At 55.8% G+C, this 16,115-nt stretch overlaps 7 protein-coding genes across 7 annotated transcripts; 4 read left to right on the top strand and 3 right to left on the bottom strand.

The window, feature by feature from the left end:
- Positions 1 to 194: 194 nt before the first annotated feature.
- Positions 195 to 2,701, bottom strand: BO66DRAFT_362561 (Zn(II)2Cys6 transcription factor; the record flags this gene model as incomplete). The annotated part of the gene is made up of 3 exons (XM_025645070.1): positions 2,588 to 2,701; positions 1,928 to 2,522; positions 195 to 1,877 (listed from the first exon to the last, which is right to left on the bottom strand). Coding segments are annotated over exons 1-3 (2,325 nt in total), but the record flags the coding sequence as incomplete, so codon positions are not given.
- A 574-nt stretch (positions 2,702 to 3,275) lies between these two features.
- BO66DRAFT_338029 (MCT family MFS transporter) lies at positions 3,276 to 4,573 on the top strand (the record flags this gene model as incomplete). Its single annotated transcript, XM_025644347.1, has 2 exons — positions 3,276 to 3,554; positions 3,614 to 4,573. 2 exons carry the CDS (start codon positions 3,276 to 3,278, stop codon positions 4,571 to 4,573), a joined length of 1,239 nt encoding a protein of 412 aa, XP_025497544.1.
- Positions 4,574 to 7,660: 3,087 nt separating this feature from the next.
- BO66DRAFT_28841 (Leucine Rich Repeat domain protein) lies at positions 7,661 to 10,122 on the top strand. Its single transcript, XM_025643152.1, has 3 exons — positions 7,661 to 8,068; positions 8,122 to 8,472; positions 8,527 to 10,122. Exons 1-3 carry the CDS (start codon positions 7,867 to 7,869, stop codon positions 9,987 to 9,989), a joined length of 2,016 nt encoding a protein of 671 aa, XP_025497543.1. The 5' UTR covers positions 7,661 to 7,866; the 3' UTR covers positions 9,990 to 10,122.
- A 999-nt stretch (positions 10,123 to 11,121) lies between these two features.
- BO66DRAFT_444702 (uncharacterized protein) lies at positions 11,122 to 12,045 on the bottom strand (the record flags this gene model as incomplete). The annotated part of the gene is made up of 2 exons (XM_025651610.1): positions 11,122 to 11,472; positions 11,542 to 12,045. 2 exons carry the CDS (start codon positions 12,043 to 12,045, stop codon positions 11,122 to 11,124), a joined length of 855 nt encoding a protein of 284 aa, XP_025497542.1.
- A 618-nt stretch (positions 12,046 to 12,663) lies between these two features.
- BO66DRAFT_444701 (uncharacterized protein) lies at positions 12,664 to 14,231 on the bottom strand (the record flags this gene model as incomplete). The annotated part of the gene is made up of 4 exons (XM_025651609.1): positions 12,664 to 12,798; positions 12,886 to 13,015; positions 13,114 to 13,191; positions 14,176 to 14,231. The coding sequence occupies 4 exons, from the start codon at positions 14,229 to 14,231 to the stop codon at positions 12,664 to 12,666; spliced, it is 399 nt and encodes a 132-aa protein (XP_025497541.1).
- A 146-nt stretch (positions 14,232 to 14,377) lies between these two features.
- Positions 14,378 to 15,453, top strand: BO66DRAFT_444700 (MBL fold metallo-hydrolase; the record flags this gene model as incomplete). Its single annotated transcript, XM_025651608.1, has 3 exons — positions 14,378 to 14,909; positions 14,990 to 15,315; positions 15,439 to 15,453. 3 exons carry the CDS (start codon positions 14,378 to 14,380, stop codon positions 15,451 to 15,453), a joined length of 873 nt encoding a protein of 290 aa, XP_025497540.1.
- A 105-nt stretch (positions 15,454 to 15,558) lies between these two features.
- BO66DRAFT_446840 (uncharacterized protein) lies at positions 15,559 to 16,063 on the top strand (the record flags this gene model as incomplete). The annotated part of the gene is made up of 1 exon (XM_025651692.1): positions 15,559 to 16,063. A coding segment is annotated over one exon (505 nt), but the record flags the coding sequence as incomplete, so codon positions are not given.
- Positions 16,064 to 16,115: the final 52 nt, after the last annotated feature.

Below are 16,115 nucleotides of genomic sequence, written 5' to 3'. Positions count from 1 at the left end.
GCTCTCCCAGCCTCAGATTCCCCAACAACCAAATGCCCCGTGTCCTCCCCCACCCCCTCCCCCACCCCCGCTCTCCCAGCCTCAGATTCCCCAACAACCAAATGCCCCGTGTCCTCCCCACGCGCATTCCCTCCAACAACACCACCACCACCATCCCCCTCAAGCGAGCGAAAATCCCCCCCAAGAACCTCCCCCAAAACGCCCAACGCCTCCTCCACCGCCCGCTCCGCCGCGCGCACCAACCACCCCCCCAGCTCCGCGTCCGGCACGCGCCGCAGCACCGCCTCGACCTGCGCCTCGACCAGCGCCTGCAGCAGGTATCCCTTCATGTTGGTCTCGCCGCTGCGCAGACCCCGGCGGAGCCAGGGCTTGGCCTCGCGGGTGATGGTCAGGAGGTCGTGGCGGATGGGCTGGTGGGGGTAGCCATGCGACAATGGCCCGGCGGCGGCGGCGAAGGACGCAGGGGCGGCGGAGCAGGCCTCGCGCAGCTGGGCGCGGAGCTCGAAGGCGGCGAGGTTGTAGGCTTGCATTGTGGTTTGTGTGTAGGGGCTGGAGGTGTTGGTTATGTATCTTGATAGGAGTTCGGAGTCGGGGTTGGGGGTTGGTGTTGGGGGTTTGGGGGTATGGGCATGGGTATGGGTATGGGTATGGGTTAAAGAGGGGGAAGGGGAAGGGGGGTTGGTGGTGGCTGTGACGGGGTGGATGATGGCTGATGAGGGCCAGGCGGTGCACCAGATGCGGAGGGCGGTTTCGGTGAGGACTTTGCGGGTGTAGGCGTAGGTTCTCGGGTCGTGGAGGGCCGGGATGAAGTAGGGGATGTGGAGGGCGATGAAGTGGTGGTTGATTTGGAAGTCGAGGAGGTGCAGGGTGAACGGGGAGGGGGTGCGGGTCAGGGGTTGGTTGGTGGTGAGCGTGTGGAGGGTGTGGCACGTTTCTTGGTACGCCGTGCGCAGGTCCGCGTCGAGTCGGAGGGTGTCCTCGTAGGTGAGCTTCGTGTTGAGGTTGTTGAGGGCTTGCGTGATGGCTAGGCGCGCGGGGAAGGTCTTGCGGTACGCGATGGCGATGGAGGTCTGCGTGAATGTGTTGTCGGGTTGTGGGGCTGGGGGGTTGGCGGTGTCGGTGTCGTTGCTGGCGGTAGTGGCGGTGTTGGTGAGCTGGTCGTCGTCGTAGTTGCTGGGAGGCAGGGTGTCGAAGTCCTCCAGGGAGAGGAGCGGCGGCCCGCCGCAGAGCATGCTCGACGCGACGGAGAGTTCGAGGACGGTGTTCCAGAGCCGGCGGCGCATCTCGGAGGCGAAGAGGGTGCGCTTGGGGAGGTGGTTCGGGTCGCGGTGCAGGCCGATGTGCATCGCCATGCGCAGGAGTGAGCCCGCCGGGATCCAGGTCAGGGTGCCGCCGATGCCTGTGGCTTCGCGCGCTAGAAGAACGAGAAGGTTGAGCTGGAGGAACTGCATGCTGAGGTGGGCTTTGTACTCTGGCTTCGCGAGCCAGGTCAGCGCCTCGTAGACCCAGGCCATCGCCGACGGACGGAGCGTGAAGTGTTCGTCGTAGGTGGCCGCTCCGATGGCCAGAACCAGTTTGAGCTGGATCACGAACGCAGGGTCCGGCGTGCTCGGGGCTGCCCAGAGAGCATCGTAGTCGCGACGGAAGGTAGGAATGTGCAGGATGCGGTGGATGGCTTCGCTGGTGCGCAGGTAGCAGTCCACCAGCTGGTCGGCAACTTCTCTCCGGGGCAGTGGAGTGGCGGTCACTACAGGCCAGGAGGGTGTGCGTCTATCCTTGATGATCTTGCCGATGGCTTTACATTTCTGGATCTTGGTGAACGCCTGACTACCTTGGTCTCGCGCATGGGTTTCCAGGATTTGGAAGAGGCTCCAGAACTAGAATAGCATTAGGCAGAGGTATAGATGAAAAGAACGGGGCCACCTACCTCCGTCGCCATGCCGTTGATCCAGAAGCTCTGGCCGAATAGCCGCGACTTGTGCATGATACTACGAGTGATAGCTACGGCCGAGCTAGCAGCATCTTTGTCATGCTGCAAATGGAACAGCCCGGTCATCGTGGAGCCTGCGGTTACGACCTCCGGGATTGGGGCCACTGGAGGCGGCTGGACCGCAGGCTTGGCTACGGTCTCAGCCAGTCGCTGTTCCAGCTGTCGGACCCTGTCTCTGAGGGCCTCCACATTCGGGTCCGACTGGGGACTGGCGACAGTCGAGGCTTCGGTTGAGGCGGTGGTATGTGCAGCGGAGTGGAGACTGGGCACAGAGGATTCCGTGCGGCTGGTATGTGATGTCCCACCATTGGGGATTGTATCTGGGGCTGTGTGACCGTTATGCGATGAGCCCTCGGTGGGTATCGCATACGGGGCTGGTCTGGTGGGCGTGACACCAAGCGCCGGCTGCGAAGGCCGAGAAACGTCGGAATTATCATACTCACAGGTAGCCTGATTCCCGGAACGAGTACAGTGGCTACATGGAGCTTGACGATCACATTTGATCTTGCGGCGTCTGCACAGAGAGCACGAGCTGATGTGTTTGGATTGTCAGCGCGGGGTTAGGGAGACGAGGGGAATTCTCCGAGGGAAGCCTACACCGCTGGTCTTCGACGTCGGCGGGCGGGTCCTATCATGCTGATCATCCGGAAGATCTAGATAGAAAGGGAGAGCTGTTGAGAGACAAGTGAAATGACAGATGTCCAAGAAAACAATGAAGGTGGTGGTTACAGCGATGCACGGAGCTGTCAGAGTCGTGCAGCGGGGATTGACACTCGGAGACAGCCAAATCACCCGATCGCCGTCGGCGGAGATAGCGGGTCATGTGATCATGTATGGCAAGGACGATGATGTGCGGCCCCAACAGCGATGAATAACTTTTAGAACGTGGAATTTCTCTATCTCTACAACTGTGGGCTTTGGTAAAAGTGGTTCATCCCGTCTAGCCCCCTGTCAAAAACTCGATTCAGCTCTAAGCTGGGTAGCTGCTGTAAAGACCGACGACGGGCAATAACTTATATGCCATAGTGTTGCTCCTGCGCTGTTGGCCCAAGTGGACGGCCATTCTCCGACCGACAACCGAGTCCGCCCCGTCAGCCCTACGAGTATCTCCGCGCAAACTGGAAGCAAATTGTACTGTCCAAGTCATATATAAGGTAGTGAGAGCCATGACACTGTCTTACCTGATGCGTCATACTACAAGACCTAAGACCAGCCTTTAATCACTCCACACAATTGTGCAACTCGAGTTCGCATCATGGGTCACACCGAATCCGCTGCAGCTTCTATGTCGGATGTGGAGAAAGCCGCGCCCACACCTGCGGAGCACGAGGCAGCCCCCGACGGCGGGAGCCAGGCCTGGCTCGTTGCGGCCGGAGGCGCGTGCATCATGTTCTCCTGTCTGGGGTTTGCGAACTCGTTTGGCGTGTTCCAAGAATACTACGAGGCCAATCAGCTGCGCGTTGAGTCGTCCAGCAAGATCTCCTGGATCGGGTCGCTATGCACATTCCTCCAGTTCGCAGCCGGTGGACTTGGGGGTCCATTGTTCGATCGCTATGGCACGTGGGTGAGTGCTCTCCGATGCCCATTCCATTGGAAGTGCCCATCAACTCACTAGAAATATAGGTCATCCGTCCGGCGGCAGTCGTCTACATCTTCGCCATGATGATGACCAGTCTTTGCTCGGAATACTGGCAGTTCATGCTGGCGCAGGGCGTCCTTCTCGGCACGGCAATGGCCTTCCTCCAGCTGCCGGCTTTCGCCGCCGTGTCACAGTACTTTGACAAGAAGAAAGCCGCGGCCCTCGGGCTGATCGTGTCCGGCTCATCGATCGGGGGCGTGGTCTTCCCGATTGCGCTGTCCAAGATGCTGAACAGCTCGTCGCTCGGGTTTGGTTGGTCAGTGCGAGTGATGGGTTTCGTGGTCATCCCCCTGATGGCGTTCGCATGTACAGTGGTGAAGCCTCGCCTGCCCCCGCGCACGACCTCGTTCTTCATCCCGGAGGCCTTCACGCAGGCCCGCTTCGATCTCATTATCGCCGCCTTCTTCTTCATGTTCATTGGGCTGTTTACCCCGCTCTTCTATCTCCCCACCTATGCAGTGACCCGGGGCATGGACGCCACGCTGGCCTCGTACTTACTGGCGATTCTCAACGCCGCGTCCACATTCGGACGCATCATCCCCGGGATTCTCGCGGATAAATACGGGCGGTTGAACATGTTCGCCCTGGGAGGGATCGCCACGGGGGTGATCGGCCTCTGTATGACCAAGGCGGAATCCACGGCCGGGTTGGTGGTATACGCGGTGTTCATCGGGTTCGCATCGGGTACCATCGTCTCGGGAGCGAGCGCGGCATTCACACTCTGCATGAAGGACGCCCGGGAAAGCGGGACGTATATGGGGATGGGCATCGCTACCAGCTCCGTCGCCGCCTTGATCGGGCCCCCCGTGATTGGAGCACTGTTCGATCGTTACGGAGGGTTCCTGCAGGCGTCCATTTTCAGCGGCGTTCTGTCCTTGGTGGGCGGCTGCATTGCCTTTGCTGCAAAGGCTACCACACCAGTGGGTCTGCTGGGACGAGTATAGCTCTCCTGGAGGGCAGATTTTGGATATGTTTGCGTGCTGCGATGTGTTTGGCAGTCGTGACACAAGGGACGGAGCTGGCTTCATACATTGATTCGAGCGGCTTGCTGGTATTGAGTGAGGCTGACTTGTGGCACGTCCTGGTGTACTTTTAGAAATCTGTAATCCCATATCATTTTCACTTCTGCTTCTCGTGCAAATTTGCCCTTAATCCACGTCATTTGCGACTTAAGAAAGCGAGGTGCATCTCTAGGGCCCGAAAAATGCCGAGCTGGATTTTCGTGATGCGGCCGACGCTCGATGGCGTGAAAGATCAGTAAGATTGTACCACTCGCGCAGGTATGACGAGTCTGTGTTGAATGTCGGGACAACCTCGCCTAATCGCCTAAAATGGTGGTGCCATGTTGGGGTGACTCAAGTGAGGCGTGTCACAGACGATCGGGGACGAAGCGAATCTGCTTGTCCGAACCGAGGATGGTGAGAGGACAGTGACCCACGAGAATGGGACCATATTGAGGTACCTACCGGTAATCGACAGCGGAGGTTCCATTGTTGCAGATCGTCGCCCCCCTATGATGGATGGACCCGTGACTGTCCCAATAGCCCAGTGGGGGCGCGTCTGGGCGGCTCCCGTAGCCGAAGGGGGGGTTTGTTCTTGGCAATGTTTCCAAAGGGGGAAAAACAATGCAGCGTCCGTCCACGGTCATTCCACTGCCTATCCATTCTGGATTGCTATGTATGATCCCCAACTGGTAATGCTCTGGAAAGATTGACTCGAGCTGCGACTGACGTGATGTTGAAGAGGCCGAAGTAATCCCTCGCTTCCAATCGCAAGTCTAGGCATCCGTCCATGCCGACAGAGTAATCTCGATGGAAGAATAACGAAAGAAGCCGTGAGTGAATCAACGTTTGAGTCCCGTACCGGTAGAAAGGGTTCAAGGTTATGCCCAGGTGTAACTGCAAGGGACGAGCCAAGACTGGGCCAAGAAACAGGGTGGTTGGTCAGGGGATCCAAGGGCGGAACTATTTCAGAACGGAGTGGAATAGTGCCCCAGTCGAAGAGTGAGCCAGATGCTGTAAGGCTGTGTAGGTCGGCTTGGCTTGTTGATCGTCCTCCAGGCTCAAAATTGAGAACACTCTTCGGTTAGCATGGAGTGCGGATGCGATTCCGAACCTGTGCAGCAGTCGAAGTAGACGAGCTGGAGCCAAGCATCTGGGATGCATGGAAGCATTTAGTCCAGCTTCGTTTAATCGAAACTAAACCCAAGTCGGTAGCGGTTCCTCTGAAGCCCGCTCCAAGAATCCAGGGATGTGAGCTGATTTGGGACCAGACCTTAGTGTGAAGTGCCAGAATTCATTGTTGATTGAGTTGGGGAGCCGAAGAGAGGATATTGAGGGGGTGCCAGTGCTTCCCGCGTGATCACGAGACCTCCGCCCCCCAAGGTTCTTGTTAGGTAAGGAATACCTCATCTGCGAGAGGGGTTGAGGGGGGATTCTGGGGTAGGACAAACCCAATTCCCTAGTTCCTACATGGCCAAACTCGAATCAACTTGAGTTTCCCTGGGTTGTGAAACATGATCAAACATGATATTTATTCCCCGCGTTGCTACCGAGTGTCTAGACCACTAGTCATGATAGTTGAGTACTATGGAAGACTAACTAAATAATAAGTTAAGCCCAGCTAGACCGTGCCACTAGTTGAATTAGTCGGTCGGTCGGCGGAGGAGTGCCGGACCGCCCGTTTGGGCCGGGTCACGGGGCTGCAGGAAGGCGGTTTTTCATTATGTCATAGAATGCAGCCAAACCCCGCTGGATGGCGCCATGACAAGTCATCAAATCACTGCATTCCATATCCTAATGGAAATTGATGCGATACGATCACCTGCGCATTGCGATGTCCATCAATGACCAGGATCGCGTTCGCGTATTTTAAGGTAGGTACTGTACACTGTGTACAGTCCATGAACTTGATAAGTTAACCTGGTCATCCTTTCCCCTCCCCTCCCGGAAGCGGCAAGTAGCTGAGTCAGCTCTAGTGAGGAAACGAAGGATTAGTTAGTGACTACCGACTAAATTATCCAATTAAAATAAACCCCCCCTAGTCGCGATCGATCCACGTCCCTACGGATGTCGGCGAATGAATAAGGCGAGAGCGAAAACCGAGAAGAAGATCCGTAAGCCTGGGAGATGCAGGATGATGCAGTGAGGTTGCACATCTGATTCATGATGATGGTGGTCCTGGTGGGCCAGTGGATGGTACCTTTTGATCTCCTCTTCCGGAGTGGGTATGGTACATGAACAGAGACATACTCAATACTTGTAGCATTTAGTCTAACAGGTAGTTCTCGTGTATTTGAGTATTTGGTACTCGGTACTTTGTGAACATCAAACATCATCTGGACGACCGTTCTTTGTTCCTCTTGGATGGATGGAACCTTAAAAGCCCTCCGCTGTCCGATCCACGCTGATTTGCTTCTTTCCGGCTCCACTCACCACTGCTTGTCATTCTGCGCCAGAACCTTTTTTCTTTTTTTTCCTTCTTTGGATGGTTTTTCTTCGGGCCCTTTACAATTTGCCTTACTTAATAGAAACTTGACGTCGGTGTCTTGCCGCCTCATTACTTTTTTTTTCCCTTTCCTTCCTTCTTTCCTTCTATTCTACGAGTCGGTTATTTGCCATCTTCTCCAATCCACCACCCGTCCCACACCAACACTCTTGACTTCTGTTCAACCGAAGCAAACTCCTCTATTTGTTGTTTGTGAAGAACAAACTGTACATTCGTTGATACTCTATTTCCGCGCTGCGCTGTCGTCAGAGGGGATCGGCGATTTCATCAGCAGCTCTCCACTCGAGTGCATGATCCCAGTCCACTGCAATCTGTGACTAACAGTTTTCCGTTTACTCCGTCCGTCGACTTCAAACCACCTCCAACACTGTTGATTGCGTCTCCGCTCGCCCCTCTTAGTGCACTCTGCTGTCCAGGGGGGTTTTGCTGGAATCCGGGGAAAGTGAGAGAAAAGGCCAAGGGAATTTAGAAAAAGGAAAAAAAGCTTTTCCTTTCCTCTGTTTCCTTCCCTTCGCTTTCCTCCGTCTTCCCTTTCCATCCCGCCGCCTCACCATTTCTACTCATTTGCTCAACACAGCCGGCACACACCACCACACCACACCACACACCACACAGAACACTCTTACCCCTCTTCTTCCTTCATTTACTCATTCGCGGCGTCCTCATTCGTTTGGGACTGGCCCTACTTCCATATAGAGCCTTTCCCCGTCCACAGTAATACCCGCCCATCATGTCTTCCGCCACCGTCCCAACCGCGATCGCGATTCCGAAGCAGACCTTCGTGAGATACACTTCCTCCGGAAACGCGTCGCCTTCCAACGGATCGCGCAGCACTTCTCCTCATTCTCCCTCGTGCTCGTCGTCGGCGGAACATTCGCGGTCTAGCAGCCGTCGCCGGGAGTCCTTTGGCTCTATCAAAGAAGACGTCGACGGTAGGTCTTCCCGGGTCGCGTGAGGCAGTTGAACCTCGACTAATCCATCATAGGCATTGCGCAATCGTTCGTCGATACCCACATTGAACACTCCCCTCAGGAGACCGCTAAGCCTAACCCCTTAGAGATGCAGCCGACTCCCGACTTCTGCTGCCCCTGTGGTGGCTTTCTGGGATGGAAGCAGATCCGTTTGGGAGGCAAGAGCTTGAGTCGCAGCTACAGCGATCTTCGAGGGCTGAACCAACTGCACTCCCGCTGGGCCTGGGAGTCGACTTCCCCCGTGGCCGAACCCCCGAGTCAGACCCTGCAGGTTCCGGAAGAGAAGCAGGTTGTCGTGGAGGAAGAGCAGCCTAAGCCGGTCCCGGGAACCTCGCGCTTGGAGAAGGTCCCGCCGGAGGTGCTTGGTAAGAGACTCCCCTCTCGTCTTAAACATGTAAACGTGCTAACAAGGACGACAGACCAGATCATCTCCCTCTTGGCGCTTGATGTACCCCCCAACGGATATACTCCCCGCAATGTGGATCTGATCTCATGCCTTCTGACCTCCAAGACTTTGCATGCGGCTACGCTTAGTGTGTTGTACAGGAACATGACTTTCCCCCACTCCATCATCTTCTCCAAGGCATTGAACCACATCTCCCTCTATCCGGCATTGGGCACTTTGGTGCGTCGTCTCGACTTCTCTCACTTTACTTCGGTGGGCTTGGGACGGACCAAGCAGATGAACTCGGAGATCCAGAACCTTACCTCCAAGACCCTGCTACAGTGCTTGGAATTGTTGCCCAACCTGCGCGAATGCTTGCTTCAGGAGCACGTGGAGGGGGATCTCAGCATGGAAGTTATCCGGAAGCTGTTTACGGGCCTTCCCAACCTGTCCGCTGTGGATTTCTGCGGCTGTTCTACCCAGTCTTTCTCCGGCCTCTTCCTCGAGGCGTTGACCTCGGGTCCTGGTCTCCCGGCTGCATTGCCTAACTTGCGACGGGTTTCGTTGCACGAATGCAGCAGCTTACCGTCGGTGGCGTTTGAGATTCTCCTCCCTCGCTTGGTCAACGTGACTCACTTGGATCTCACCCACACTCAGGTCGGCGAGGATGCGCTTTTCTCGATCCCTAAGACCGCCCAGATCACCCACCTCAGCCTGTCCCGGTGCAGTCGCCTGCGTGGTCCCAAGGTGGTGGAGTTCCTAACCACTCATCCTGCTGTCTGTGGCTCGCTGGTGTTCTTGAACCTTTTGACCGATCCTACGCGCTCCCGTCTCTTGGAGGAGGAAGACGTTTCGGCTCTTCTCCCACACTTGCCTTCCTCCCTCTGCTCCCTCAATTTGGGCGGTGCGAAGGTCACCCCCGCTCACACCAAAGCTCTGATCCCCCTGACTAAGCACTTGGAGGAGCTGGGGCTGAGCTCCTGTGAGCTGTCGGGTCAGGATCTGAACCAGTTTTTCGTTCCACCTCGGCCTGCCACTGGTGTTGAGAGTGCGCCTGCCACTCCCATCGACAGCCTTCCGCCCACCCCCCTGGAAGCCGTGCCACCACCTCTTGTTGAGGAATGGGTCCCGCATACCCTTCGTTACCTGGATCTCAACAAGGCTCCCCAGTTGACCATCGGAACCGTGTTCAACCCGAATGCTTGTGTCATCCTCTCGCAGCAGACCTATCCTCTGCAGGTCATCGAATTCAGTGACAAGCTGATTGCTCCTCTGCGGGAGAGAGCTCGAAATGCCAAAACGTCGCCCGGCTGGACTGTCCGTGAGCTGGGCCGTCGTGGCTGGTATGTTCGCGACCCTGCCTCTATGCCGAACTACGCTCTGGACGACGGTTCGCGCGACTGGAAGATGGGTGCCAGATGGTGGGGCATGAGGAAGATCCCTGTCGCTGTCGGAGAAGTCGGTGGCATCTACGGACACTACATGTTCAAGAAATAATTTTTCTGATTTCAAGGCTGTGTGGAACTCTCGACTCTTTGTCATGATCAGTTTTATACCCTGTTGAATGTTCGCATGGCGCATCTTTCGGATGATGATTTGACTTGATGATTTTGCAAGAGCGCCAAAAGTGTGGACAGTTTTATTGACGTGTTATCATTATCTCCATTTGCATAGCGAGTGCGATTCCTCAACGTTAGGTATGTCTTGACGGTCTGATTACGGCTTGCGCTTATGATTGATATCCTGGTTGTTGCCTTTTTTTTATGGGATTTATTGTGTATGCTAGTCAGGCGATTTGGAGCATAGCGGTCAAGTTTGGCTTGGAGTTAGGCTTGATTCAAGTTCAATTTTTTTCAATGTATTATTTTTGCCCCAAGATTCTTCTCCAATTCTCAATTTTCTCAAGTAACAGTACCAACAAAGCCGCTGTCGCTACGGGTTACCTTGACAAACGGGAAATCCCCGGGCTGACCGAAAGCAGAACCCACCATCGGGAGAAACCGGAACCTGGCCGGAGCAGTCTTGCCCAATTCATCTGACCGGTAGCACAAATGCCAACACCCCTCTCTACCTTCAGAGAAACAGAATGTAACTGTCCCGGGCAGGGCAGTTTTTCTTCCAGGTTTTGGCCCGTCTGGATGTTTTCCAAAGTTATATTCTGCCGAATCTCACTCCTGAACGTTTAGCCGTGCACCTGCCATACTGGGGAATTTAGGGGTAACCTTATTCCCAAAAATAACTTTTGTTTTCTGGACGGCGTGCCACATGGGATGATCGCATTGGATCTTGTGGGGTGCAACCCGTGCAACGGTGCAAGAAAATGTAACTCCCCTGGTCGGGGTTGTGGGTGGGGCCGCAGGCGGAGGATTCGGTGTGTTTTCAGGGATGGTTATTGGGCGGTAGGAGGTGGCTTTATATTAACTTTACTGTTCTCACTCCAATCTTTGATACAAAAGCCATAATCTGCTTCAATGCTTATCCATGTTCATTTTTGTTTATAGCTTACAAAGCTATATTTTATCTATAATTCTGTCGATAGCTTAACCCATAGCTAAAATATAATCCGATAATTGTTATTGAGAAGAATTTTCCACAAAGTTCAGTATTTTTACGAGTTCATATTTCGATATCATGTAGCTAATCCCCCGTCATACGCCCAAATCTCCTGCAAAGACTTCGAGGAAGGGTGAACTTGCCGTTTTGCAAAGTTTGAGGTCTGTACCATGAGTCCGAGGATCTCCCTCCCCCTGGCGTCTGGCTGCAGCAGGCACGGCTGGTCTCCGGCTGGAGCAAGGGTGGCCTTGTCGCCGTAGAGGATGGCCCGGTGGCTCTCGAGGGTTGCGAAGGCGTCAGCCAAGCTCTTCGTGGGCCTGGAGAGCGAGAGCGGGCGTGTGGGCTCCAGCTCCAGCAGCGAAAGGACTCGAGACGTACCGAACAGCAGGTGCGTGGCGAAGGAGTCGCCGGAGCTTTCGGCCATCAGCTGCGTTCAATGGCACTGGGTTAGTAACTTGCATGCCGGGTTCTGTCCGCGCACGCAGCCGCAGCATACCTCAAAATGCCCATGGAGAAACGTGCACCACAGCACGTCCTCCCGGTAACAGGCCTCAGAGTTCCCGGTCGAGACCCAGACCGTCGTCGCGTGCCGCAGACTTCGAAGCCATCGCCCGCAGGCCCGGAACGCGATCTGCCGCGGAGACTCCGCCTGCTCGCCGAAGCACCATCGGATCCGGCCCTTTCTCCCCGCCTCCAGCGCGCGCCAATCGCCGTCGTGATGGGCCGGAGCAAAGGGGATCGGCCAAGCACACTGGTGATATCTGCCGTTGCGGCCGCGGACTCGTCGCTGAAGTGGCACCGCTGCAGGAAGGATGCGGAGTGATCCAGATATAAACTGCCGTCTGGCCTCGGTACTTGGGGAGGCACGGTGGGATTGGCCGCATTCGAAGTATGGACGAACTTTACTGGGGCTTGCTTGAGCTGTTGTTGTTGTTGCTGCTGTTGTTGTTGTTGTTGTTGCTGCGGCTGTGGCACACAAGGTTTCTGCAGCCGGAGGCATCGATCGCATGGATGGCACCCCTCACACTGTTTTGGCCCTCTCGCGTAAATTTGTCTCTATCTTTGGAGAGAAAATGGGTTGCTCGAACCTTTACCCGTCGACTCGCACATGGCTGGCAGTGCGTGGTGATTCAGCGTTTGTCCAGCGGTCCAACCGGGCGTCGGGTCGTTTGGTTCAAGGGTCGTGTGCGTATCTTTTCGGTCATATTTTGAGGCTTGTTGGTTCAGGAGGAAACCTTTGAAGTGGCTGCCAAGTTCTACTCTGGGGTTGGCTGGCCCTTTATATGACTTACCCAATGCCTGATGTCTGTTCTGAATACAGTGGGCTGCAGTGGGGCCGGGCTGAGTAGTGCCAACTTGGCTCGTATGGCTCCTACATTCGTCTAACAATTCAGGCAGTTTCACGTTCAGAACATCTTCTTTCCCTTGTGTATGTGTATACTATAAGTGTAGCAATACCAGGTAGAGAATTCAACATGAAATGTTCTCAAATATGCCAGCCATCGTACAGGAAACACCGTACGCCTAGGGTATCGGATGTAGAATCCGACACCCGGTAGAACAGTGAATCAGACCACCTACCGTCCTCGATCATTAATGATACCGCTACATAAGCGATTTAGACCTCAACGTTGAAGTACTCGGTGACAACCCTGGTCCGCAATCCGGGCGAAAAATAGTCATATCCGACCATGACGTTGCAGTGGTTCACGTAAAGCGTCACAGGGACAAGCCCCTGGTACATGATATCCCACTGATCCGGTCCAGATCTGTTAGCTTTTCTGCTCTGCTCTGCTCTGCGTCTATGTTTATGTGTGTGGATCAGAGAAGAGCCACTTACAGCTGCGACCAAGTCCGCGTTGAACCGCCGCCGGACCAGACCGCCAAACACCGCACCGTAGGTGATGAGGATGTCCTCGGGGAACAGGGGGAAGTTCGAGTTGACGAATCCCTGCCACACCGTGGGGGTGCTGGATTGGGGATCATAGGTGGTCAAGATGTTGTCCCCAGACCGTCGTCGGTGGTGTTGGCGTAGTTGAACAGGGACGAGGCCAGGCCACCATCGTACGCTTCGTCGGCCTGGACGAAGTTCTGGGATGGCGAGTTCTTGATGAATCCGGTCGTGAGGTGGGACAGGTTTTGGTTCCTGTTGCTAAGTCAGTGGGATAGGATAGAAGGGCTCGAATGTTGCCCGAATTGGCACATTCCCATACACTTCAGGTTCCAAAGTGAATTGTCCTTGTCCTGGAGTCCCTGCCGTAGTACGTGGGCTTCCCTGGCCGTATGCGCGCGAAGTCTCTGCTCAGACAATATCAGTATTACAGATACCTTCAAGGTTAAATATGTGCCCTACCTGTGTAGGCTGCTGATAGCAAGCGAAAACTGACCCCAAAAACATGAATCAAGCGACCTCCAAATCGTACGTACTCTCTCTAAGATAGGAAGCCTCATACAATGACAGCTTTCCATGAGTAGCATTTACCGTAAGGCGGCGATATACTTGGATGCACATTGCGACTGGATGGTGCTCCTTGCGATGGTGTTTGTGGTCGGTTCTGGTCATACCTTTTTGCATCTGCACCAATTTTCTTATTACCTGATGAGTGTCTGTGTTCGTCTTTGGAAACACTTCTCCTGTAACATGGATGGGTATTTTTTTTTTTAAAATAGATTAAGAACTATATTAAATAACAGTTCTTTGAGCTTCATAGAAAATATGTAATCACAGAATGATGTTGAATTGGGCTTTGCCCTGGAAATATGTCATTGAACACTGGCGGAGGCATGTCCATTCGCCACTCGGGCCATAGGAGTGGCGTTACTACGGGGAGTCAGTCATCTAGACTTCAACCTTAATAACACTCTCGGGCAACTGACTGTCGGACGCTTATAAACCGTACGGAATGTTCGAAGTTCGGGGAAGTGGGGAAGCCGGGCAGGGCCCGACGGGGAGGTTGGCGGGTCGCCGATTGCACTTCCATCGCCGATTGACGTCAGGCCGTCGACCTCGCCGAGCATACTTAAACACCATCTTCAACTACATGCATTGTGTCAAGACATTCAAGGGAATCTTCGCCTGGGCAGTGACCATAAATATGAAGTTTCTACCATCTTTCAAACCTCGACTCACCAGTCGCATTCTGCACCAGCCAGCACGAAGGACGATCGTGAATCGAGTGCATCCATTGCCGTGTACCTCCTTCGCCTCAGCCAATCCAAGCAGCACATCACCCTGCAGCAAACGCTTCACCTCCACAGCAACAGCAGCAGCAGCAGGTCCTAAGCTCCCTCAGCCCCCAACCTCAATGCAAAAAGAACAACACCAACCCGCCATGCCCCACACAACCCTGGTCAGCACCTCCCCCTCCACCCCAACCATCCACGCCCTCTTCGAGCCCCAAACCAGCACCTGGCAATACCTCGTCGTAGACCCCACCACCTCCACCGCCGCCATCATCGACCCGGTCCTGGACTACGACCCCACCACCCAGACCATCAGCACCACCACCGCCGATGCGTTGCTCGCCTTCATCGCGCAGAAGGGCTACACCATCTCGCACATCCTGGAAACGCACATCCACGCCGACCACCTCACCGCCGCCGCCTACCTGCAGGCCCAGCTACTCAAATCGCAAGCCACCTTCTCAACTGCACAGACCAAAATCCCCATCTGCGCCGGCCACCGCATCCAACACGTCCAGACCCTCTTCGCACAGCGCTACAGCATCCCGGAGGAAGAATACCGCCGCACCGCATTCGACAAACTCTTCCAGGACGACGAGCACTTCACCATCGGGACCCTGGACGCCGTCGCGCTGCATCTGCCCGGCCATACCCCGGACCATTTGGGGTATATGGTTGGTGGTATGTCCGCTTCCTTTCCCTAGTTTACTTCATCAAAACTTTATGGCACTCCACCGGATCCTAACCTAATGAACGTGTAGACAACATCTTCGCCGGCGACTCCCTCTTCAACCCGGACATCGGGACCGCGCGATGCGACTTCCCCGGCGGGTCGGCGGAGAGTCTGTGGGCCTCCGGGCGGCGCGTGCTGGGGATGGCGCCAGAGACGAAAGTCTGGGCGGGACATGACTATCCGCCGGCGGGGCGGGCGGGGGTGGTGGTGCCGTTTGCGACGGTGGAGGAGCATCGACGGATGAACCAACATCTGAAAGACGGGGTGGGGAGGGAGGAGTTTCTGCGGGTGCGGCGGGAGCGGGATGCGGGGCTGGGGGAGCCCCGGCTGCTGCATGCTGCGTTGCAGGTGAATGTGCGTGGGGGGAGGTTGCCTGCGCCGGTGCAAGGCTCGCCAGGGCTGAGGTTGTTGAGGGTCCCGGTGCGGGGGGTGGGTGAGTGGTAGTGCATCAGTATCGCATCGCATCGCATCGCATAGCATTCTGATGATTAAGTGTGTATATTGCACAGATTCAATTTTTTTTTTAAATTTTTTTTTTTCAAATTCAATTTACTCAGTATATCATCCAACTAACTGAACCCAACCCTAAGAAATCTCCTACCCCAACCCCCACCCCTTCATATCCCCCTCCCTCGCCTCCACCACCCGCGCCGCCCTCCTCAACCACCGCAAATCACACACCCTGCGCGCCTCCGCCAGAAACGCCTCCTCGTAGTCCTCCCTGCTGACCCCGGCCCGCCGCGCCGCCCGACACCCCTGCACGTACACGTCGGCCACGTACAGCGCCCGCAGCGCCTCGAGGGTGTACGCGTCGCGCGCCAGCAGATCCTCGATCCCGTCGCGCGGGTCCGCGGCCCCCACCAGCGCCTCCACGGACCCCGGCAGGTGGTCGTAGAACCGGCCCAGGCGCGGCTTGTGGATCATCGGCACGCGCGCCCAGTACGCGGCGCAGTCCTCGCACGCCCGCGCCCAGCGGTCCGTGTCCATGCCGCTCGGGTTGCTGGTGAGGTCGTGCAGGTCCGCGAGGAAGACGGGGTAGCTGGGGGAGCCCATGGCGGTGCGGGTGCAGGTGAGGTGGTGGTGGAAGGTGGCGAGGTGGTGGAGGGCGCCGGTGGTGATCGGGCCGAGGGGGTAGAGGGGGAGGAAGGGCGGGG

Source organism: Aspergillus aculeatinus (genome assembly GCF_003184765.1).
Source record: "Aspergillus aculeatinus CBS 121060 unplaced genomic scaffold BO66scaffold_110, whole genome shotgun sequence".
In the NCBI taxonomy this organism is placed as follows: Eukaryota; Fungi; Ascomycota; class Eurotiomycetes; order Eurotiales; family Aspergillaceae; genus Aspergillus; species Aspergillus aculeatinus.
Note: the sequence above shows the minus strand (reverse complement) of the source record. Positions and strands in the feature narration are given on the sequence as shown.

What these genes read in the sequence shown, in the direction of transcription:
- BO66DRAFT_28841 (XM_025643152.1), top strand. Translation starts at nt 7,867, where the DNA reads ATGTCTTCCGCCACCGTCCCAACCGCGATCGCGATTCCGAAGCAGACC. An exon ending in TATCAAAGAAGACGTCGACG is followed by an intron (nt 8,069 to 8,121) that starts GTAGGTCTTCCC and finishes AATCCATCATAG; the next exon opens with GCATTGCGCAATCGTTCGTC. An exon ending in GGTCCCGCCGGAGGTGCTTG is followed by an intron (nt 8,473 to 8,526) that starts GTAAGAGACTCC and finishes CAAGGACGACAG; the next exon opens with ACCAGATCATCTCCCTCTTG.